At 39.6% G+C, this 18,814-nt stretch overlaps 1 protein-coding gene across 12 annotated transcripts in view; it reads right to left on the reverse strand.

Annotated features, from left to right (window-relative positions):
* Window positions 1–18,814, reverse strand: part of Ir40a (Ionotropic receptor 40a) — a 32,956-nt gene that overhangs the window by 2,331 nt on the left and 11,811 nt on the right. The window contains exons 2-6 of one of the 12 annotated variants that reach the window (XR_011442207.1): window positions 11,798–13,089; window positions 11,539–11,743; window positions 10,371–10,703; window positions 10,120–10,290; window positions 4,600–10,052 (exon numbers count right to left, since the gene is read on the reverse strand). Coding sequence is in view for 3 of the 12 variants with exons in the window: in XM_070277709.1 (XP_070133810.1) it covers window positions 1,993–2,404; window positions 2,463–2,726; window positions 2,779–3,347; window positions 3,403–3,499 (1,342 nt within the window). In the remaining 9 variants the exon portion in view is untranslated. Of the gene's footprint in view, window positions 1–1,992; window positions 2,405–2,462; window positions 2,727–2,778; window positions 3,348–3,402; window positions 3,627–4,599; window positions 10,053–10,115; window positions 10,291–10,370; window positions 10,704–11,538; window positions 11,744–11,797; window positions 13,090–18,814 lie in introns of those variants that run through there. The other 11 variants (XM_070277709.1, XR_011442206.1, XR_011442203.1 and 8 more) reach the window with 11 other exon arrangements.

An 18,814-nucleotide genomic window follows, 5' to 3' on the forward strand; every position in this document is an offset into this window, starting at 1 on the left:
TTACTTATTTATTTTAATTCGTAATTCGTTCAATTATTTCAGGTACGATGAGAGATAAAAGACGAGAGTAAAGCCTATTGAACCTGTTAATAACATATACATACATGCGTACATACATATATTAATATTATGCTTGAATTAAATGATTTTTAAATTACCTAATTTTACAAAATACGCTTGTGACCCATCGTTGTAAGTTAATCAATGAGAATAAAAAGCATACTACGGTCCCTAACTGGCTGTTCCTAGTTTAAATTTTCACCGGTATCTTTGTTCTCAATATTTTTCTGCTTCTTATTACACAGTGCGACAATAAAAAAAAAAACATTTACAACATTTACAGCTACAATATTTAACTATTAAAAGACGTCGGATATTTTAAAATCCGCTTAAAATTACGCGTTAATTTTTTTCTAAATAAAGTAAGATTTTGAGGGTGTTAGAAATATTTCAAACACGGTTTTGTACTATATTCGACCTAATAAATAATTCCTACTAGGGCTCTTCAAAAGTTCCAAATCACTGTCGCACTGTGTTATTTATATATTTTCAAAAAATTGCGAAAGTGTGAAATAAATTTATTTCTGAAAACATTTAACAATAAAGATACAAAATTGGGATTAATAAAATAAATTCAAAGTTTATGCTTCAAAAAATAAATAAACATAAATTAAATATCTTTACTTCATTCAATCATAAACAGAACTATCAAACATAGACTTTATATTTTTAAATTTTCCTTGCCCTATAATAACAAATTTTGAACTTAACAAAAGTGTATTCAATAATCTGTATTCGTTGAGACACGAGACATTTTACGTGTGGGGTGGCTCCTAAGTCTTTGAACAGTCTTTACCGCTTTATCCGAAAGTTCTCCAATAGAAAGTAAGGCATACTTAATTGTGTCAAGACCGTGAATCAAAATTTTATCCCAATATAGCTGGGAGATAATACGAGTATTGTTCAATTGGATATTCCCATGTATCAAGTGCGTACTTTATGAACTTTTCTGGATTAATACGATAACCTGATGACAAAGTTTTCGATATTGTCCCACTTTCTATCTATTAAATGGGAGTTTAGCACTGTCATCTCAGACGATAGGTACTGTTTAAAAAAAAACTCTCTGCCTGTGTTTTCATTGTTAGAGGATCCACTTTTCTGAACCATCCTTTCCTTTTTTCCTTTTTCCTTTTTTCTTATCCACTTTTCTGAACAATTTTTTTCCTTCTACTCTTTTAGTCTATATAAAAGTATAAATAAAAGTCCCAAGCTTCTATCTTCAAAAACACCAAAGTTGGTATTTCTACCAAATACCATTTCCGATCGTTCAGTTATATAGATCGGTAGTTATAGGTAGATCGGATAAACTGGCCAAAAATAGAATCTGAACTAAGTTACAGCTTTCTATCTTCAAAAACACAAAAGTTGGGTCATTTCCGATCGTTCAGTTATATGGCAGCTATAAGACATAGTCGGCCGATCCTTATGAAATTTGGCATGTTGTATTATTTTGCCAAAAATAGCTCTGTGTAATATTTTAACTCTTTAACTCTAAAAACACCAAAGTTATACCATTTCCGATCAATCAGTTATATGGCAGCTATAGGATATAGTCGGCCGATTCCGGCCGTTCCGACTTATACATACTGCTATTCCGACTCATATATAACTATATATTCCGACTTATATATACTGCGACTATACTATACTGCAAAGGAAAGAAGGGTGAGTGCAATATTTGCGATGTATATCCGAATTTGACAGCAAGGGTATAAAAACTTCGGTTCCGCCCGAAGCTAATTTTTCTTTCCTCTTATTAATTTGAACTATCTTTAAAAATTTTAATCATTAGAATATATCATCTGAACGATTTTAGCTCGTCTTGGGGGACACGTGCTTGAGTCCGAATAAAAAACATCAAGCCGATTCTTTCGATTGGCATTTATCTTCCCAATTACATATTGTATAATCAGATATAACATTACTTACACTGCTTTAGAAATAGCCTCAATGTAAACCAAATGCACTTTTGAAAAAGTTCGACTGGCCTTTTTACCCTCGGATGTTGAATAGGCACCAGACAGGGTGTTATCTCTTTAATATATACCAAATAAATTCGCAGTCCTCCAAAATACTCTACATCCGATGTGATGTAGTGCCGTCGCCAAAGATAAGGTATGGAAATAATAAAATAGAACATGGGACCAGAAAAGACTATTGTAAGAATAAGATATGGCCAGATATCCGGCTTAAAAGGTCGCAGAATAGCAAGGGCCTCATTAAGGCGTCTTGGGGCATGAGTGGCAAAGGCACCGGAATCGGCCAAAGTGAAAAACGAGTATTCAATGGCCTTAAGCCGCTCCGAGCTTAGACCGACATCGCCTAAGAAAAAATCGGCATGCTACTGGTAAAATAAATTAATGCATAGAATGAAGTTTATACATATCTTGATCACTTACGCCGCTCTGCAAAAGTCCGATTCCACCCGTAAAGCTGTCTTTAGAAGCTGTAGCATCTTCTGATCTAAAGGATCCTTGTGTTCTTCCAGGAGCTTCTATATATTTAAACCGGAAATTCATGTGCTGCGCCAAAAGCATGAGCAGGCGGTGGTCGCGTCCACCCGTAACCCTTAACTCGCTGTTATCCAGACTGTCAAGAGATGTTAAGTTTTCCATAAAACGGTCGCTCTTGTTCCCATAGGCGACCCAAAACCAGGGTGGAGACTAAAATTCAGATAGTTCGTCCAAGCTTTATACAGAAATTTTAATACGTTACGTGAAAAACAGGAACACGAAAAACGCGACCGTCAAAATTTTTGTATACAGACGCTCCGGACGGCAGGAGTGGACAGCGTTTTAGACCTAGGTTGTTAGTGTCATACCAATTTACCAACTGCAAATGGTTTATTTTGCTGGGCTGTGCCTGGTTATAATATATGCGAAAAGCGTGTTTTCGAGGGCGGGTTACTACGACCGCACGAAGTGGCTCCTCAAATTTTAATAGACTAGCACGGGGAAGCCAGTTAGCCCCCCAATAGAAAATGTAAAGGCTAAGACGGTGTGTTAAGTGTCGGTTATAAAGGTTATCCAATAATTCCTTGGGGTCGATTAGAATCAGACTGACACACTCGATGGCACCCATTAGATTTGCCTCGATGTGTTGAAAGAAAATCTCCCTGTTGTTGAATATTAGTGAATTATAGTAATTGCGATGAAGTCGCTTCACAAAGTCGTCCACGGGAAAAGATCGTTCGCCGTCGCAATTATCAAAATCTTTATTTGATCCGTATAGTATTATTATTGACAGGGGTCGTGGTCTAAGCCCGCTAATAATCTGAGAAAGCGCTAAAATTAAAGTTTATTTATTAGTGAAAAAAAGTTAAATTTGGAGTGCACAAACCTAATGACACATCCGATTTGTTGCAGGCATAGTCGGAAAGCCCAGAGCTAACCAAATAACAGAGAGCATATAAAAACAAGCTCAAGACTAAGAACATTTTTATATTTTTGACCCACAGCTCCAAGACATCTACCCTTTTTATACTCTTTGTACAGCTTTTAAATTACAGAACCAACGCCAATTAAGGCTTCAAGTGTAAATGTTAAATGTCACTGTCAATTTTGCTATAAAAGGTTCAGGATAATTGCACATTTTGACAGCATAAATACTTTCTAAATAGTTTGAAAATCAGTAGCTTTATTACCTACCTAAAAAATAAATTAAAACAATTAAGGACGGCTCTGCACTCTGCAATTAGCGCGTGTGGATATTACTAAATTTACATATAGCACTTATAAATATAGTTTATTGTCCACCAAATATTATTAGGAAAAAAATAAAAACGGTTAAAAAAAAAGGTCCACTGCGATGAGATGATATGAGATGTCCCATCTATGTACTTTATATTCTTTGGTGCCACGGTGGGTATATCATATGTCGTAAATGACCACTTTTTCTGGCATTTAATATTACAAGAGCAGCAAAAGAGGTTTTTGAATGCGGATTTAGGCTATAAAGAAATTTCATCCAAATCATATATACAAAAATATAACATTTTTCATAAACGGGCTAACATTTTTAGCGCGTGGATCTCGAAGATAGTTTTTAAAATAGAAGAACTAGAACTTCAATTTGGAGTCAGATCAAGTTTGTGTCAAAATTTTGTCACGCCGACTCCTGCCCCCAAAACAGAAATCTTATTATAGCGCCACTTCGTTAATGTTTTTTGAAAATGTTTTGAAGCCAAACTGTTCCAATGGGTAATCTACACCTAAAAATCAAACTACAGCCAAATCGGAGAATTTTTTCAGGAGTTATAGACTTTTTTGTCTGCTTCCCTTCTTAATCGTAAGTGTGGTTGTAGTTGGTAGTAGACTTTGTAAAATGATTTAAAATGATTTTTTCTAACAATAGATGTTTATAATAGGTATTATATGTACCTAAATAAATAAATATATAGGTATAAATGTACCTAAATGTTAAGGTACATTTAGGATAATTCAAGAAACTTTTTTAGAAAAGTAAAAATGTGGAATTTGACAAAAAAATCAATCGTTCAAAATAATAGTAGTACGAAACATACCACCGCATACCGCATATACAATTTGGTAAAAAATTTTTAAATGATTTTGTTAGCTGTAACAGCAGCACAGCGTTTTAGAAAGGAGTCTGCAAAATATTGGCATCTCTCCAGGTAAAGGGGCTCATCCACAGGCGAGCATGTTGGCGAAGATGCTCGACAACTTGAATTTCATTTCCCAAATGTTTTTTCAAAACGTTTTCCCAAATGAAGTCCGTGCCAACGTTTCCATCCATTGGCGAGCATGTTGTTGCCAAAGTAGACAAAATAGAATGATTTAAATTTCATGCGAGCATTTTGGCGAGCAAAAATTTGACGACAAACACGGCCATCCACGGGAATAAATTTTGGCGAGCACATGATCGGTAACGAACGCAATGTTAATGGGTGAGTTTATTTCTGTGACTATTCTCTTTATTTCACACCATAAGATAGCAATTGGGTTAAAATCAAGTGACTGTGGAGGCGATTCCGTAACCTTGATTCGGTTGTCGGTAAACCACTCTTTTGCCAAAAAACTGAGTGCTTAAGTTCTCTCTTTTGTAAAACGTAAAAAAAATATCATGTCCTCTAAGAAATATGGAAGTATCACCGTTAAAAATGTTTGAGCAATGGTAACGATCAGGGATGATTTTGACATCCATTCGAAAAAAGGGAAAACCAAATTAAGGCTGAAATAGAGGCATTAATAAGTGACAAATTAGTATCATTCAAATGATAATATGGAATGGGTGAAGCAGAAGGCAAAAAACTATAAAACTCAATATGAATTACTAACGCTTGAGGTGCATATCACATGGACTTAATAGTACATTGCATAATTCTACTTTACTACTTTTTAATTCTACTTTACTGTTAAACACGTTATTTAAAAATATAAGATCAAGAATTTTGGATAAATCATTAAAAATATTATTTACTTGGGAGAGGCCCACACTAAAAATATCATCTAAAACTATAATTTCATGACTCTGGTAAACGTTGCTTTTCGAAATACATGGTACAAGTTAGGCTCGAAGAACTCAGGCTCGTTTCCACAAGGATGATTATGGATTATGGAATACCATCCGGGACTGGTTCTCATTCTCGATATATTTTGGAATAGAACTTTTAGGTTTTTATTGGGGTCCGAGGACGACGAGTAGCTACAGTCCAAGGTGGGAATTGGACGGCAAGGCGGTAATGATGAATCTCCTGGTACTGGCGCATGTGAAGGCATATCCAATACGCATATCTTGCAAGATAGCCGACAGGGACACATAGAAATTTCCATTAGACTCATCAGTAGACCTGCGAGAGTCCAGTTGCAAGGCAAATCCAGTGCCAGGTGAAAACATTGATCGTTCATAGTCAGGCACATCCAAACGCAGCGAAGATCCACTCACACGTCCAAAACGTAAATAAACATCTTCCATCTGTGAAAAGAAAGCATCAGCGAGTGGCCCAGCGAAAAGAAATAAGATGCGCTGCCAACGTCTTGATTACCATCGTCTTGTTGTTGCTGGACATCCACAAGTGAAGATAAGAAGTAAACAACTCGCCTTGAAAAAAGTTGTTGTTGAAGAATATCGATCAGCAAACGAAGCAAATTATTGGAGGAATTAAAGACAGCGTCAACCGTTACCATTAACACCCACGCTGTGCTTAAGAAGAACAAGAAGTAACGGCGCCAGCGGCGCCGCTTACTGGGGTTTTTTTGAAGATCGCGGTTTTAGTAAAGGTAGAATCGCTGGGAGGTCAATAACCTTATCAGGCTCTCTATGGACAAACCGGCTGACTTTTACCGACATATGTCAAAAATCACTTGGTTCTACGTTCAGCTTATCTGCGACAAACTTGCACAGTGCATTTGGTTGGGTAGACGTCGCGAATTTACCAATATGAAGATATTTTAAAGTGGGAAGCATTTGAGGCTGAGCGCAACTGGGTGCTTGTCCCACAATGCGCCTATTAGGGTTGATCCGCTTCTTCCTCGGGACAGCCCCCTTAGATGCCGTTGTGGCCTGGTACCAGTGTAGCCTTTTTGCTCCCAGTGCTGGTAGGCATAGAAGGGGGAGCAACAACCTGGACCCCAGCCGAAGAAGCGCGTCCAGCGGGTCCAGCCGCTCCATTTACCAGGGCATGATCCACTTTGGCATTAAGGCTTTCGAAAAGGGATTCCAGATCCACAACCTTATAATTAAGCTTATCTATTTTGGAATGCCAATCATTTCCAATGACGCAGCTATCACATTGCCACATTAAGTTCGGAATGTTAATAAGTAATTTTATAGCCTCCGAAGGCAAATCCACACAAGCTGTGTAGTAGGCACACCGGCAAATCGACGCGCACCGAACGGCGTCACACCTACGAATTTGGGTAGCAGGAATTTCTTTACTGCACTCGGTGCAAACTAGAGGCGACATAAGCGAAAAAGAAAACGTCCGAACTCAAAGAAAGCTAGATGCAGACTGGGGGAATTGATTGAGTAAAATAATAAGCTTAACAATTTTTTAACATCAAATCCACAATTACAATTATTATACCAACAATTATATTATGCAGTATATTTATAGTATTTATGACACAGCAGAAAAAAAAAATTTAAAGCGACACGGAGATATAAGTAAAGTTTAAAAATATTGTCGCGCGACACCGTCTCGGGAATAGCTGAGCGGTAGAGTTTTTGGCTGATGTGTGACGCGTACCGGATTCGAGCCGAGCTGAGAATTTTATGCCTAGTTGTTCGAAGTATGCACCACCTCCTACTTTTTTTTCTTCTAATTTTGAGCTAACTGTATAAAAGAATATTGCATTCTTGAAGGGAGAATATTCCATTCCTCCCTTTTGGAAATGATGGTACTTAAAACGAGTTTTCATGTGTTCCTAAGAAGTACAGTAGTCTGTGCTGCTAGGAATTTTGGTATCGTTTAGTAAAAGAGTGGATTGCCCGGTGTTGTTTGGATTCCACTGGTGTGTTTCTCTTAGCCTGGTTGTGGCCACTTTCGCCGGCTCCATACCAGCTAGTTCTGGATTTGGAAGGTTAAGTATGGCGTTTAGAGTGGTATTGAGGGCACCACTGATGAATAGTGCTGCCACACTCTAAATTTTTTCCAATTTTTTTTAAGTTGGATTTTAATTTTTTTCCAACTATACTTTTTGAGGTCTGGCCACCATACCAGGACTCCAGTAGTTTGGCCTCACTAGGGCAGTGTACATCCAGTTCAGGGGGATATTCCCCTTTTAGACTTATTGCTTTTTTGAAGGTAAAGAGAGCTATGGCGGCTTTCTTCAACCTTTCTTCTATTTTTAGATATCAGTTTACCTCCCTATCTAGTACAACCCCTAGGTACTTTGCGCTGTCGCCGAAGGTGAGCCTCTGGTTGTTTAATATTGGTGGGGTAAGAGATGGGAGTTTATATCATCTACTGAATAAGACTAGATTTGTTTTTTTGCGCGTTTACTTCTGCTATTTCTGCGTGTCCAGGTTGCCAGGGTTTGCAGTTTTTCCTTATGAGGTCGCAAGGGGACTGAGAGTATTTTTCTGTAAAAATAATGGCACCTTTGCCACTAACTTATATCCTCTCTCTTCCATGTTACATAGAATCTGTACCTCTGCTGGGGTTCGTTTGCTGACGGCCCTTGAGAAGGTTGATGGGCCTGGTGTAGACATTACTGCCCTGCAAATTAGCAATTGATCAATGAGTCTGAAGTGGACATGTGGTTATCTACTCCATGGGACAACAGGGCGTCAGTAATGGTGCTTGGGAGAAGGTTGTTGAAAGCCTCTTCTATCTCCGGGAAGGCCACGATTTATTTCGAGATATTGCTCTTGCTATCTTAGAGATAAGCGTGTGGAGTAAAGTTTCTGGGGAAATACCCTCTTTTTAGGGATGTTGTTCTTTAGATATGAGGATTGGGTGTGGATCTTTTCCATTTAAGTTTACCTGAAGTCATGGATCTTTTAAAGATGCATCCAGTTACTTTCGCATGTTGGATTTGTGCGGGAATTATCCTGTCAGGACACGCTGATTTGTAAGACCTAAAGCTGTGTATTGCCTAGTGTTGGGTTTTCTGGTCAAAGGTAAAATTTAAGCTTGTTGAAGAGAAGTTTTCGTCGAACGGAACGTCTGTTTTTAGAAAGCTTCCAAGGAATTGGGTACCTAGAAGCATGGTTAAAGACTCTTCACTTGTACTTGTCCATGTGCCATCTTCTTTAATGAGGTAGCCTAGGGTTGTGACTTATTGGGAGAGGGTTTTTAGACCCTCGCAGAGGGTATTATAATTTTGGTCAAACCTCCGACCCCATGAAGAATATAAATTCTTGATCAGGATCACCTCCTGAGTTAATATAAGCATGTCCGTCTGTCTGTTTCTACGAAAACTAGACTATCAGTTTTAAACCTATCATCTTAAAACTCTGCACCCTACTTTCCTTTGCACGAAATACATAAGTAGGAACGGCCGGGATTGGCCGTTTATATCCAATAGCTGCCATATAACTAATTGATTGGAAATGGTATAACTCCAGTGTTTTTAGAGTTAAAGATTCGGATTTTTTACGAATGCTATATTTGACAAAATAATACGACCCACCAAATATCGCAAGGATCGGACTATATCCTATAGCTGCCATATAAGTGAACGATCGGAAATGACGCAACTTTCGTGTTTTTGAGAATAGAAAGTTAGAACTTCGTACAGTTTTTTTTTTTTATTGAAAAAGCCTTGAAGAGCTTTGGGTTAAATTTGAACCCCTAATAAATGTTGAAAATTGAATCTCAACGTTTTTATTTATTCGGTGGAAATTAAAAACTATGGAGAAGCGTCACGACATTCCAAGCGCTCCATGGGTGTTGCTGCTCACTCTACGCTTTTGAATGGTACCAGTGCTGGTATTTCACCCACTCCATGCCGGCCTGCTCCCTCATTCAGCGGTAGCTATGCCGCGTGACCAGATTTCTGCCCCCTGTTTAGGACGACGATTGACAGCCATCCTCACTTGACCAAAATGGAGAAGCTCAGGCTCGTTTTATGTCTGCAGGAGTCAGCCTTGGAGACTGTGCGAGCGCTGGATATTACTTTGATGTTGCCCCTGATCTTTTGCACAACCGTTTTAGTAATCGCCATTCGTAATCGTAAGGATAGGCCATTTAATATTTGTTTTTGCATGCTTTTTAATTCTCTTTCGTCTTCGTGTGCCCTGTGCGGTATCCTGTCACATGCTGTCTTCTGCTGAAGGTACGATGAAAGATACGAAGAAGTCCGGCGTCATGCCCTCTGTTTCATTTGCCTCACATCAAGTCCCGATGCATTCTTGCGAGCAATTACCCAGAACTGCTTCCTTTCCCGCTTCCGGCTTGGATCCAGCCAATGAGGCTGCTACCTCTTAGGCTCCGCTAGCTAAAGCGTTTGTGACCCAGGATTGCCCCGCTGAAGAACTGTTTTTACCAACAGGAGGCCGATCAGGAGCTTTTCTTCAGTGCCAACCTTTTTAGAAAAAGTTTTAAAACCACTTACACAGTGAAACTTACACAGGTTAAAATCACTGACCAACCTTCCACCTTTTTGTCCACAACTTCAAAAAGCTAATATCATTTACAGAAACTTGGTTAAAGCCGGAGATTTTTAGCTCCAAAGTTTTTTCATGTAAGTACACCACTTTTAGACATGATTGAGCTTGGCGAAGGGGGTGGACTCCTCATTTCGGTAGCTTCCCAACTTTCTTCTGAAAAGGTAAAATCACAAGAGTGACAAAGAATCAATTTGCATTAATATTCTTTTTTCCGCAAAATCTTTATACATTACATGTTCATATATACCATATATACCGCAAATTTGCGGTCAGATGCGGAAAAGCCACTTCCGGACTCAGAGAGGTCCGCGCCGGAGTCCCCCAAGGCATGGTGCTAGGCCCTTTATTATACAATGTCTACACGGCCGATCTCCGAGTCTTGCGGAGCCCTAACATTATGGCAGCCACCTATGCGGACGATACCGCCTTCCTGACCGCTGCTGACAACGCTACAGAAGCAGCTCTTATTTTTCCACCTCTAATTTTAAGTTTCACATAAGCCAAGTTTTCTGTCACAATAGTATTTAATGGTTGCCTCTGTTGGACAGTTTTAAATAAATTCACCCCTGTCATAATAAAAGAAAAAAAAAAAGAAATAAAATCACAAGAGTTTGGTAATTTAGAGTTTATCAGAAGTCTCCTTGCGTGGCATTTAAGATTCGCTGCTTGCGTAAGGCTGATTTTCACAAACTTAAAAGCCTAATCTATGCATTTAATTGGTTTGATATTCTGACATCCACCGATAAAAATGTCACCTTGTGAAAATTTATCCATGCTTTAAATACATTTTTTGACTCATGTGTGCCATGGAAATATCCGTCCGCTTCAACAAATTCTCCTTGGTTTACAAGGTGTCTCACGAACTTAAAAAATACTAAAAACAGACTCTTACTTAAATATAAAAAAACCTGCAGTAGTATAGATTTTTCAAGATATCTACTAGCTCGGTCAAATTTTACCGTGCATAACGCTGAATGGTACAGGAATTAAATTCGCCGCTTGCGGACACAATTTACTCAGGATCTTTTCATCCTCTAATTACGCTTAAAAATGCATCTTCGATCTCTGCTCAGACCATTGTCGCAAAAATGTATTCGAAAAAATTTTTTAAAAAACTTACTCACTGCCTAAAGTGACAGATTAGCCTTATGAATATAACATTCAATCACCAAATATTATTTTTTATCCGTCTTTCTGCAAGAATAGCTAATTATCAGATCTAAGTTTATTTATTTCTTTGGTCATGAGTTCATGTGTCTGGAGTCCCTAATATCAAGTACATCAACCCTCATAGAATCCGTACAACAAAATTTCCTTTTACATTTGCTTTTAGAGGTCTTAACTGGGATATAAATTTTTATCTTCCTTTGTATCATAGCAAGCTCTTACTTATAAACTTACCACTCTTAACAAGTCGTAGAACATTTCTGGGTGTCTTTTTTATACATAACCTTATTAATTATGATTTAGATAGCCAGCATTTACTAACACGCCTGAACTTCAACGTTATTAATAGAAATTTTAGTCCTCTATCCTTAGCGTTTATTCCTCTTAGAGTCTTATGTTCGAAATACAATGGCCTACCCTATCATCTCATTTTCCTCTCCTTTAAATTTAAAAACATATATTTAACATTTTTTATGTAATTCTTCCTAGTTACCTTTCTAACTTTCTATCCATCATGATCCTACGAAAACCAATTCCGTTGCTCGGTTCCAAAGTACACATAGACAGCCATGGCGTCTTGCGCACGCAACGACGCGTTGATTCCACAAATCCGAAAGAGGACAAGTTCGTTATGCCCAGACTTCATCATAAAACTCATCTAATAAAGAGTTCCACGAAAAGAACCACCACTGCTTTCACAAATGGATGATTAACGTGATTTTAAGCCAGTGAATGGCACACAATACATTGATAATATTTAAACGCATTAGTATTAGTAACGAAAGGTAGAATGTAGTCTTTGACCATGACGTTTTGTACATTTATACTGTGTGCGTGGGGCAGAGCTCGGGCAGAGAAATTTCCTATGCCCATCGGGATTGGGCCGTGCCAACCACTATTTTAAGAGCACGAATGGCAAGTTTCTAGCGAGCCTTTAACTACACTGGAGCGTAGTTACTTATCCGAATCTGCGGCTATCCACATAGAAGCCTGGAAGAACATGCATATAGCCTCGCCACAAACTCCTGCCAACTTCGGACTGCGGCACAAACTTCAAGGGAACAGAAGAATACTTCAAGGAGGAGTTGGAAAGTAGATTTTCCGCAAAAACCTCCTGCCGCTCCTTACGGTTGATGCTTCGAGTTCATGCTTCGCTCATTAACTGTACTTAAGGCGGTCTACCCACATTCCAAACTCTTCGACGAAACCCTTCAAAATACACTAATGAGTGCTGAATATATAATCAACTTTCGGCGACTCACATGTGTCTCTAGGGTGTTACACCAAAACATCTTCTGCTAGGATCAGCTGACGGCAATAAGCGAATAACGGCCATAAAGCCAGTCTTAGGCGGTAAACGAGGTACATGCCTTTTGCAAGATCATGTTATGAATCCAAACCGCCATCTTTTAGAGGAATATTCGAAATCCTGTCATGAAGTTTCCTTTTTTTATCGATAAGTTTAGGAGATTTGCAAACCTTTCAGCGAGCTGAATCCGAGGTTAAGTTCCTAGTGAGCAGTCTCTACGGGAGTTAAGGATTGCTTATTGATGATAAGCGGCCCTAATTAATAGATGCTGGTTGCACCTTAGAAGCATGGTAAGGATCTGATTCGGATCCCTAATGGACGGGCCATTTTTCCTCAATGTCCAAGTCGGGCCGTCCTCTCCGCTATTGAGAGCTTTAGACTCGCAATGTTTGGTCAGGCAGCACTTCCTGAACATACATTATGTGACTGCTAGCCCCATAAACTGATCTATCTTGGGATCATCCGGTTTCATCTGCCTGCAGAATAAATATTCGTATTACTTTCAGATACTAGTTTCAGTTGTTTTACTTTGGAGCGGATTCATGTCATTGTACAATATCAATCTCAAAAAACCAAACAGTGCCTTTACACAAGCAGCCCTACGCCGTCATTTTTTATTCGGCTCATTCGTATCATTTCGGATACCACTGGATCGATTCGAACGTTTAAAACTTTCATCTTTCCAAAGATGTGACGTTCTAAAAATCGAATTCTCTCTTTCCCTCTCTCATCTGCCATATTTTTGTCGTGTTTTAATTTTTAAATGTTTACCCCACTTAAATGTTTAAATTATTACAGCGGGTTCCACTACGCGGCCTGCTATTCCACTTTGGGCAAAAAGTCCCGAATTGCTTCATTTTAAAATTTTCTTTTTGTTCTTTTATTGTGTGTGTTTTTTTTGTGTTATTGTTTTTTGTTATAAATTTATTTTCTGTACTAGAATAATTCAGTAAGACTGAAACATATTTTAAAACAATTTTAGACTTCTTTGGTATTTTGTTTTTGTCCATATTTAAAGACTATGATCTGGCCTTTTTAAAAAATGAATTTAGCGCTAAATTTTATGATTTTTTTTTGTGAGTTTTAAGTTTTAATTGTAAATTAAACAGGAATGATTAAATATGGAATTTAATAATCAAGGTATATAACAAAATTATTATTGGCACTACATGGTAATTACATGTGTTATGACCATTGAACTACCGAAATGAGCGGACGTGCTTTGTCCGAGCTCCGGGAAAACTGCACCATAATACACCTAATCAAAAAACTGGGGTAACCCAATATAAGCGAAAAGATGCTGAACTACAATTTATTAAAAGCAATAGACAAGCTTTTTATAACAAAACTAGTGCATTGTTTAAAAAAAAATAAGTGCCACGCAATGAGCTCATTGAGCAACGATCAAAAGGACGAGCGTAGAAGTTCAGTGAACCAAAGAAGCGGCTTCCACTCGTTCTTTTCAACCCGCGATACCGAAGTGGACAAATCGGCGATTAAAAGAAACCCGGCTTTACTGACCGCTGAAACCCAAAGGGCACGGTCTTGCTCACCCGCTCTGCTCACTCCGACTCCCGCGTCATGGAGTTCACAGTGTAAAACCCCCCCTCCAATATCGGAAACAAATTTCGCAACAACAACTAGCAGTGCTACAATTAATGCAATCACAGCGACAACCACTGCAGCTCAAAGTACCGCGACGTCAACGACTACAGCGAGTACAAAAACAACAGCTTCGGAAAGTGCCAAAGCGGCCACGGCCACACAGACTGGAATGGATCGCTACATCCAAATTAAGTGCAAGCTTAGACCGCAAGATTTAGACAGATCCACTACTAACAGATTTGCCCTACTGGCGAAGGTTGAGGAAAACCAACCAGCCCAAGACACCGTAAGAAAAACCCAAGCCCCCTCTAATCTATATTAGGGAAAAAAGCTCGAGTGCCCTGGTCAACAAAATTGCGTCGTTGATCGGGAACGGTGACAACTTTCATGTTGTTCCGCTTATCAAAGGGAACATCCATGAAACAAAGGTGCAAACCAAGACTGAAGAGCGCTTCCCAATCGTGTCCGAATATCTGGACACTGAACAGAAAAACTATTACACGTACCAGCTGAGAAGCAGTAAGGGCCTACAAGTGTTAGTAAATGGAATAGAACCTGATGTTACCGCCGCGGAAATAAAAACCGCCCTTAAAGAAAAGGGCTTCGCCGCCAAGAATGTTACTAACATTCTAAATAAAGATAAAAAGCCACAACCCCTCTTCAAGGTCGAGCTCGAGCCAGAAAGCAGGTCGCTGAAGAAGAACGAAGTCCACCCAATCTACAATCTGTAATATCTTTTGCATCGGGAAATCACTGTTGAAGAGCCACATAAACGCAACGGTCCAGTGCAATGCACTAATTGTCAAGAGTATGGACACACAAGGTCTTACTGCACACTTCGGGCTGTCTGTGTAGTTCTCGGGGACGCCCACAACTCCGCTTACTGCACTACAAACAAGGATAGTACCGTGAAGAAATGTGGAAACTGCGGAGGCAGCCATACAGCACACTATAGAGGATGTATGGTGTATAAGGAGTTAAAGAGTCGCATGCGTCAAGCGACCGCAACGCGCAACCAAAATCCTCAGAATGCGTACATTGCGTCAAAAACTACGCCAGACGTCTTCTTCGCCAAAGCTGCGAGATCCTCATTCGGCCCACTAAACACCACCAATGGCTTCTCCTATGCCGAAGCTCTACGATCTGGAAGGGAAATTCCAATTCAGCCTAACTCTCAAAGCGCTCAACAGGCCCCAGAACAGCCACACAGCAAAACGGAAACTATGATGCTTACCCTCCAACAAAGTATGATGGAGCCTCTATCATTCATGAAAACGACCATGCAAACGCTTGTTCAAAACCAGAACATGGTGATACAGCTGCTCGTAGCACAAAAGTCTAAATAATCTATGCAGGCGCTACGAATATCAATGTGGAACGCCAATGGTGTCTCACGGCATAAACTAGAATTGTCACAATTCTTGACCGAAAACCATATTGAGGTTATGCTACTGGTGGAAACGCATCTTACAAGCAAATACAACCTTCATATAAGAGGCTACACAATCTACCGCACCGGGATTATCCGGGTGGGAAAGCCCACGACGGAACTGGAGTTCTAATCAGAGAACGAATTAAACACCATTTTCACAAAAGGTTTGCAACAAACGTCTTGCAGGCCACATCGATACAAATTCAGTCAAGCAACGGAATCCTTTCAATTGTTGCCGTTTACTGCCCTCCTCGTTTCTCAATCTCGGAAGGACAATTTATGGACTTCTACAATTCACTTGGGGATCGTTTTATAGCCGCAGGAGACTACAACGCCAAACATACGCACTGGGGATCACGTCTAGTGACTCCCAAAGGAAGACAATTGTACAATGCAAATATAAATGTGAAAAATAAACTGGACCACGTTTCCCCTGGAAGTCCCACATACTGGCCAACAGACTCACGAAAGCTCCCAGACCTTATTGATTTTGCAGTGAAAAAAAACATACCTCGCAATCTAATAAGTGCCAAAGCAGTATCGGACTTATCATCAGACCACTCGCCTGTGCTTCTCACGCTTCTTCAAAGCCCAGAAATACCCGAACACCCCTTCAGCCTGACGACGCCAAAAATGAACTGGCTAAAATACAAAAAGTACGTGAGTGCCCACATAGAACTCGCCCCGGAATTTAACATGGAATCGGATATCGACTACACTACGAGCGCCCTGGAAGAAGTACTCGTTGGGGCAGCTAAAATCTCTACTCCTCATGGGAAAGAAGTAGACCGAAACAAATACTTCAAATCTAATCACCAAATCGAACAGCTCGTGCGAGAAAAGAGGCGCACGCGTCGTGATTGGCAAAACAGCAGATCACCAGCTTCAACACAACGCCTTATGAAAGCAGCCCGATCACTCGACCAGGCTCGTCACCAACAGGAAGAAAATGCACAGCTGAGGTACTTCCAGAATCTCTCGCCAACAAGCACAAAGTACCCCCTGTGGAGGGCCCACCCAAATCTTAGCGCCCCAATAGAAACGGCCACCCCGATAAGAAACTCTTCGGGATGCTGGGCTCGCAGCGACGAAGACCGAGCTCATAAGAAAAAGTCATAAGAGGGCTAAAACCAAAAAAAGCTCTTGGTGGTGACCTAATGACCCCAAAGATGCTGATCGAACTTCCAAAATGCGCTATAGAGGTCGTCTGCAAACTATTTAATGGAATCATTAATCTTGGCTATTTCCCAAAAAAGTGGAAGAAATCCATCATTATAATGATACCGAAGCCTGGAAAAGACCACACAATTCCGTCATCATACAGACCAATAAGCCTTCTATCTTGTTTGTCTAAATTGTTTGAAAAATGCTTGTTAACTCGCATAATACCACATCTGGAAGCTTGCAATATTATCCCGGCACACCAATTTGGCTTCCGAAGAAACCACGGAACCATCGAACAAGTGAACAGATTAACATCCGAAATATGCTCAGCCTTCGAACAGCGAGAATACTGCAGCGCTATTTTCCTCGACGTATCTCAAGCTATCGACCGAGTTTGGCTCATCGGACTCATGCACAAAATTTAAACGTATTTGCCAACATACACCCACAAGCTACTGGAATCGTACCTCTACAATAGGGTGTTCTCAGTAAGATGCAACGCAGCTACTTCGGGCGACTACAGCATCGAAGCTGGAGTTCCACAAGGAAGCACACTCGGCCCGTGTCTATATGTTTTGTATACTGCGGATATTCCTACGAGCGCACAACTAACAACGTCAACGTTCGCCGATAATACCGCTATCCTTAGTCGCTCCAGATGCCCAACGCAGGCAACAACCCAACTGGCTAATCATCTCATAATAGTGGAAACTTGGCTGTCCGACTGGCGCATGGTATGTTGGTATGTTCGCGACGAAAACATCCACCGGGATCTGGGCATCCTCGCAGTGAAAGACGAAATCCAGAAGCAAAAAGAATCATACAAAGAAAAACTGTCTTCGCACCCAAATTTTCTCGCTCGGGGATTGACTCGGGTTTCTAGCGTATCCCGCCTGAGACGCAACGACCTCCCAACCCAGCAATCGATTTTTAGGGCCGTCTAACTCCGTATCAGTCAATATGGCTGTTAGCTAAGTTAAAAATATAAGATTTGATACACCTCTTGTTAGTCTCGCAAAGAGAAGATTCATAAAACAAAAGCAACGTTCAAACAAAAAAAGAAAATGTGTTATATTGTTCAATCGTACAATGTGTTGTTGGAACGTTTTTATGCCGCTTCAATGACTACAATTATGACGTTTGACGTTTTATGCCTACAAATGTATCTGATTTTCTGTGGAGTGTAACTTGTGAGTCTAAGCCAGTCGAGGCAATTTTATAACTAAATGTTATTAACCAAACTGTTAACAATCAAATACTGGTAAAGATTTTTACCCGTTTTTGCCCGATTTACGGCAACGCTAATTCAACATTGCTTGATGTTTCGAGCGACAACAACCGCCAATAATCTGCTGTGCAGCAGTTTGCAAAATATTAAAAAAGGTGAAATAAGTGATGTCCAGCAAAACATAATATAAGAGAAATTCAGGGTACTCTTTGGATTCATAATACTAATTTGTCAAGATGCAACCGAATGCTTGACTGTTTTAAAGAATAGCATGCGCAATAGCTCGCAATATCTTTAAGAAATGAGTTTCTTAAAGATGATATTCCACGCGAAAAGCCTGGTCGCGAACGCTTGACATACACTGAGGCAGAACCAAGGTTAAAGCGAAAATCGGCATCTGATCTGGTCGATAAAACTGAAGATTCCATGCCACTTTTGTTGCATGCAACTTCTACATTGGCCAAAAAATGGAAAACGGGTGACACTTCTCCTCTACTGCAAAAAGCATTAAATAAAGAAAAAATAGCTGGTATGACGAACTAATTTAAGCCGAAAGAGATGACAAAAGTAAGTCCTGAAAATGCTTTAGCCTTTTTAATTGAAATCAATTTAACAAAACAACAATATATTTATATTTATTTCTAAATCTTTATATTATAGTAAGCAATGGATTTATTTCCTTGGATGCGATATCTCCCTTATTCAGAAGTTACAAAAAGAAATTAAAATGGAGACCAGAAAAAGATAAAATAACTTATTTTGAATCTAAAAT

This window comes from Drosophila bipectinata, chromosome 2L (genome assembly GCF_030179905.1).
Source record: "Drosophila bipectinata strain 14024-0381.07 chromosome 2L, DbipHiC1v2, whole genome shotgun sequence".
Classification (NCBI taxonomy): domain Eukaryota; kingdom Metazoa; phylum Arthropoda; class Insecta; order Diptera; family Drosophilidae; genus Drosophila; species Drosophila bipectinata.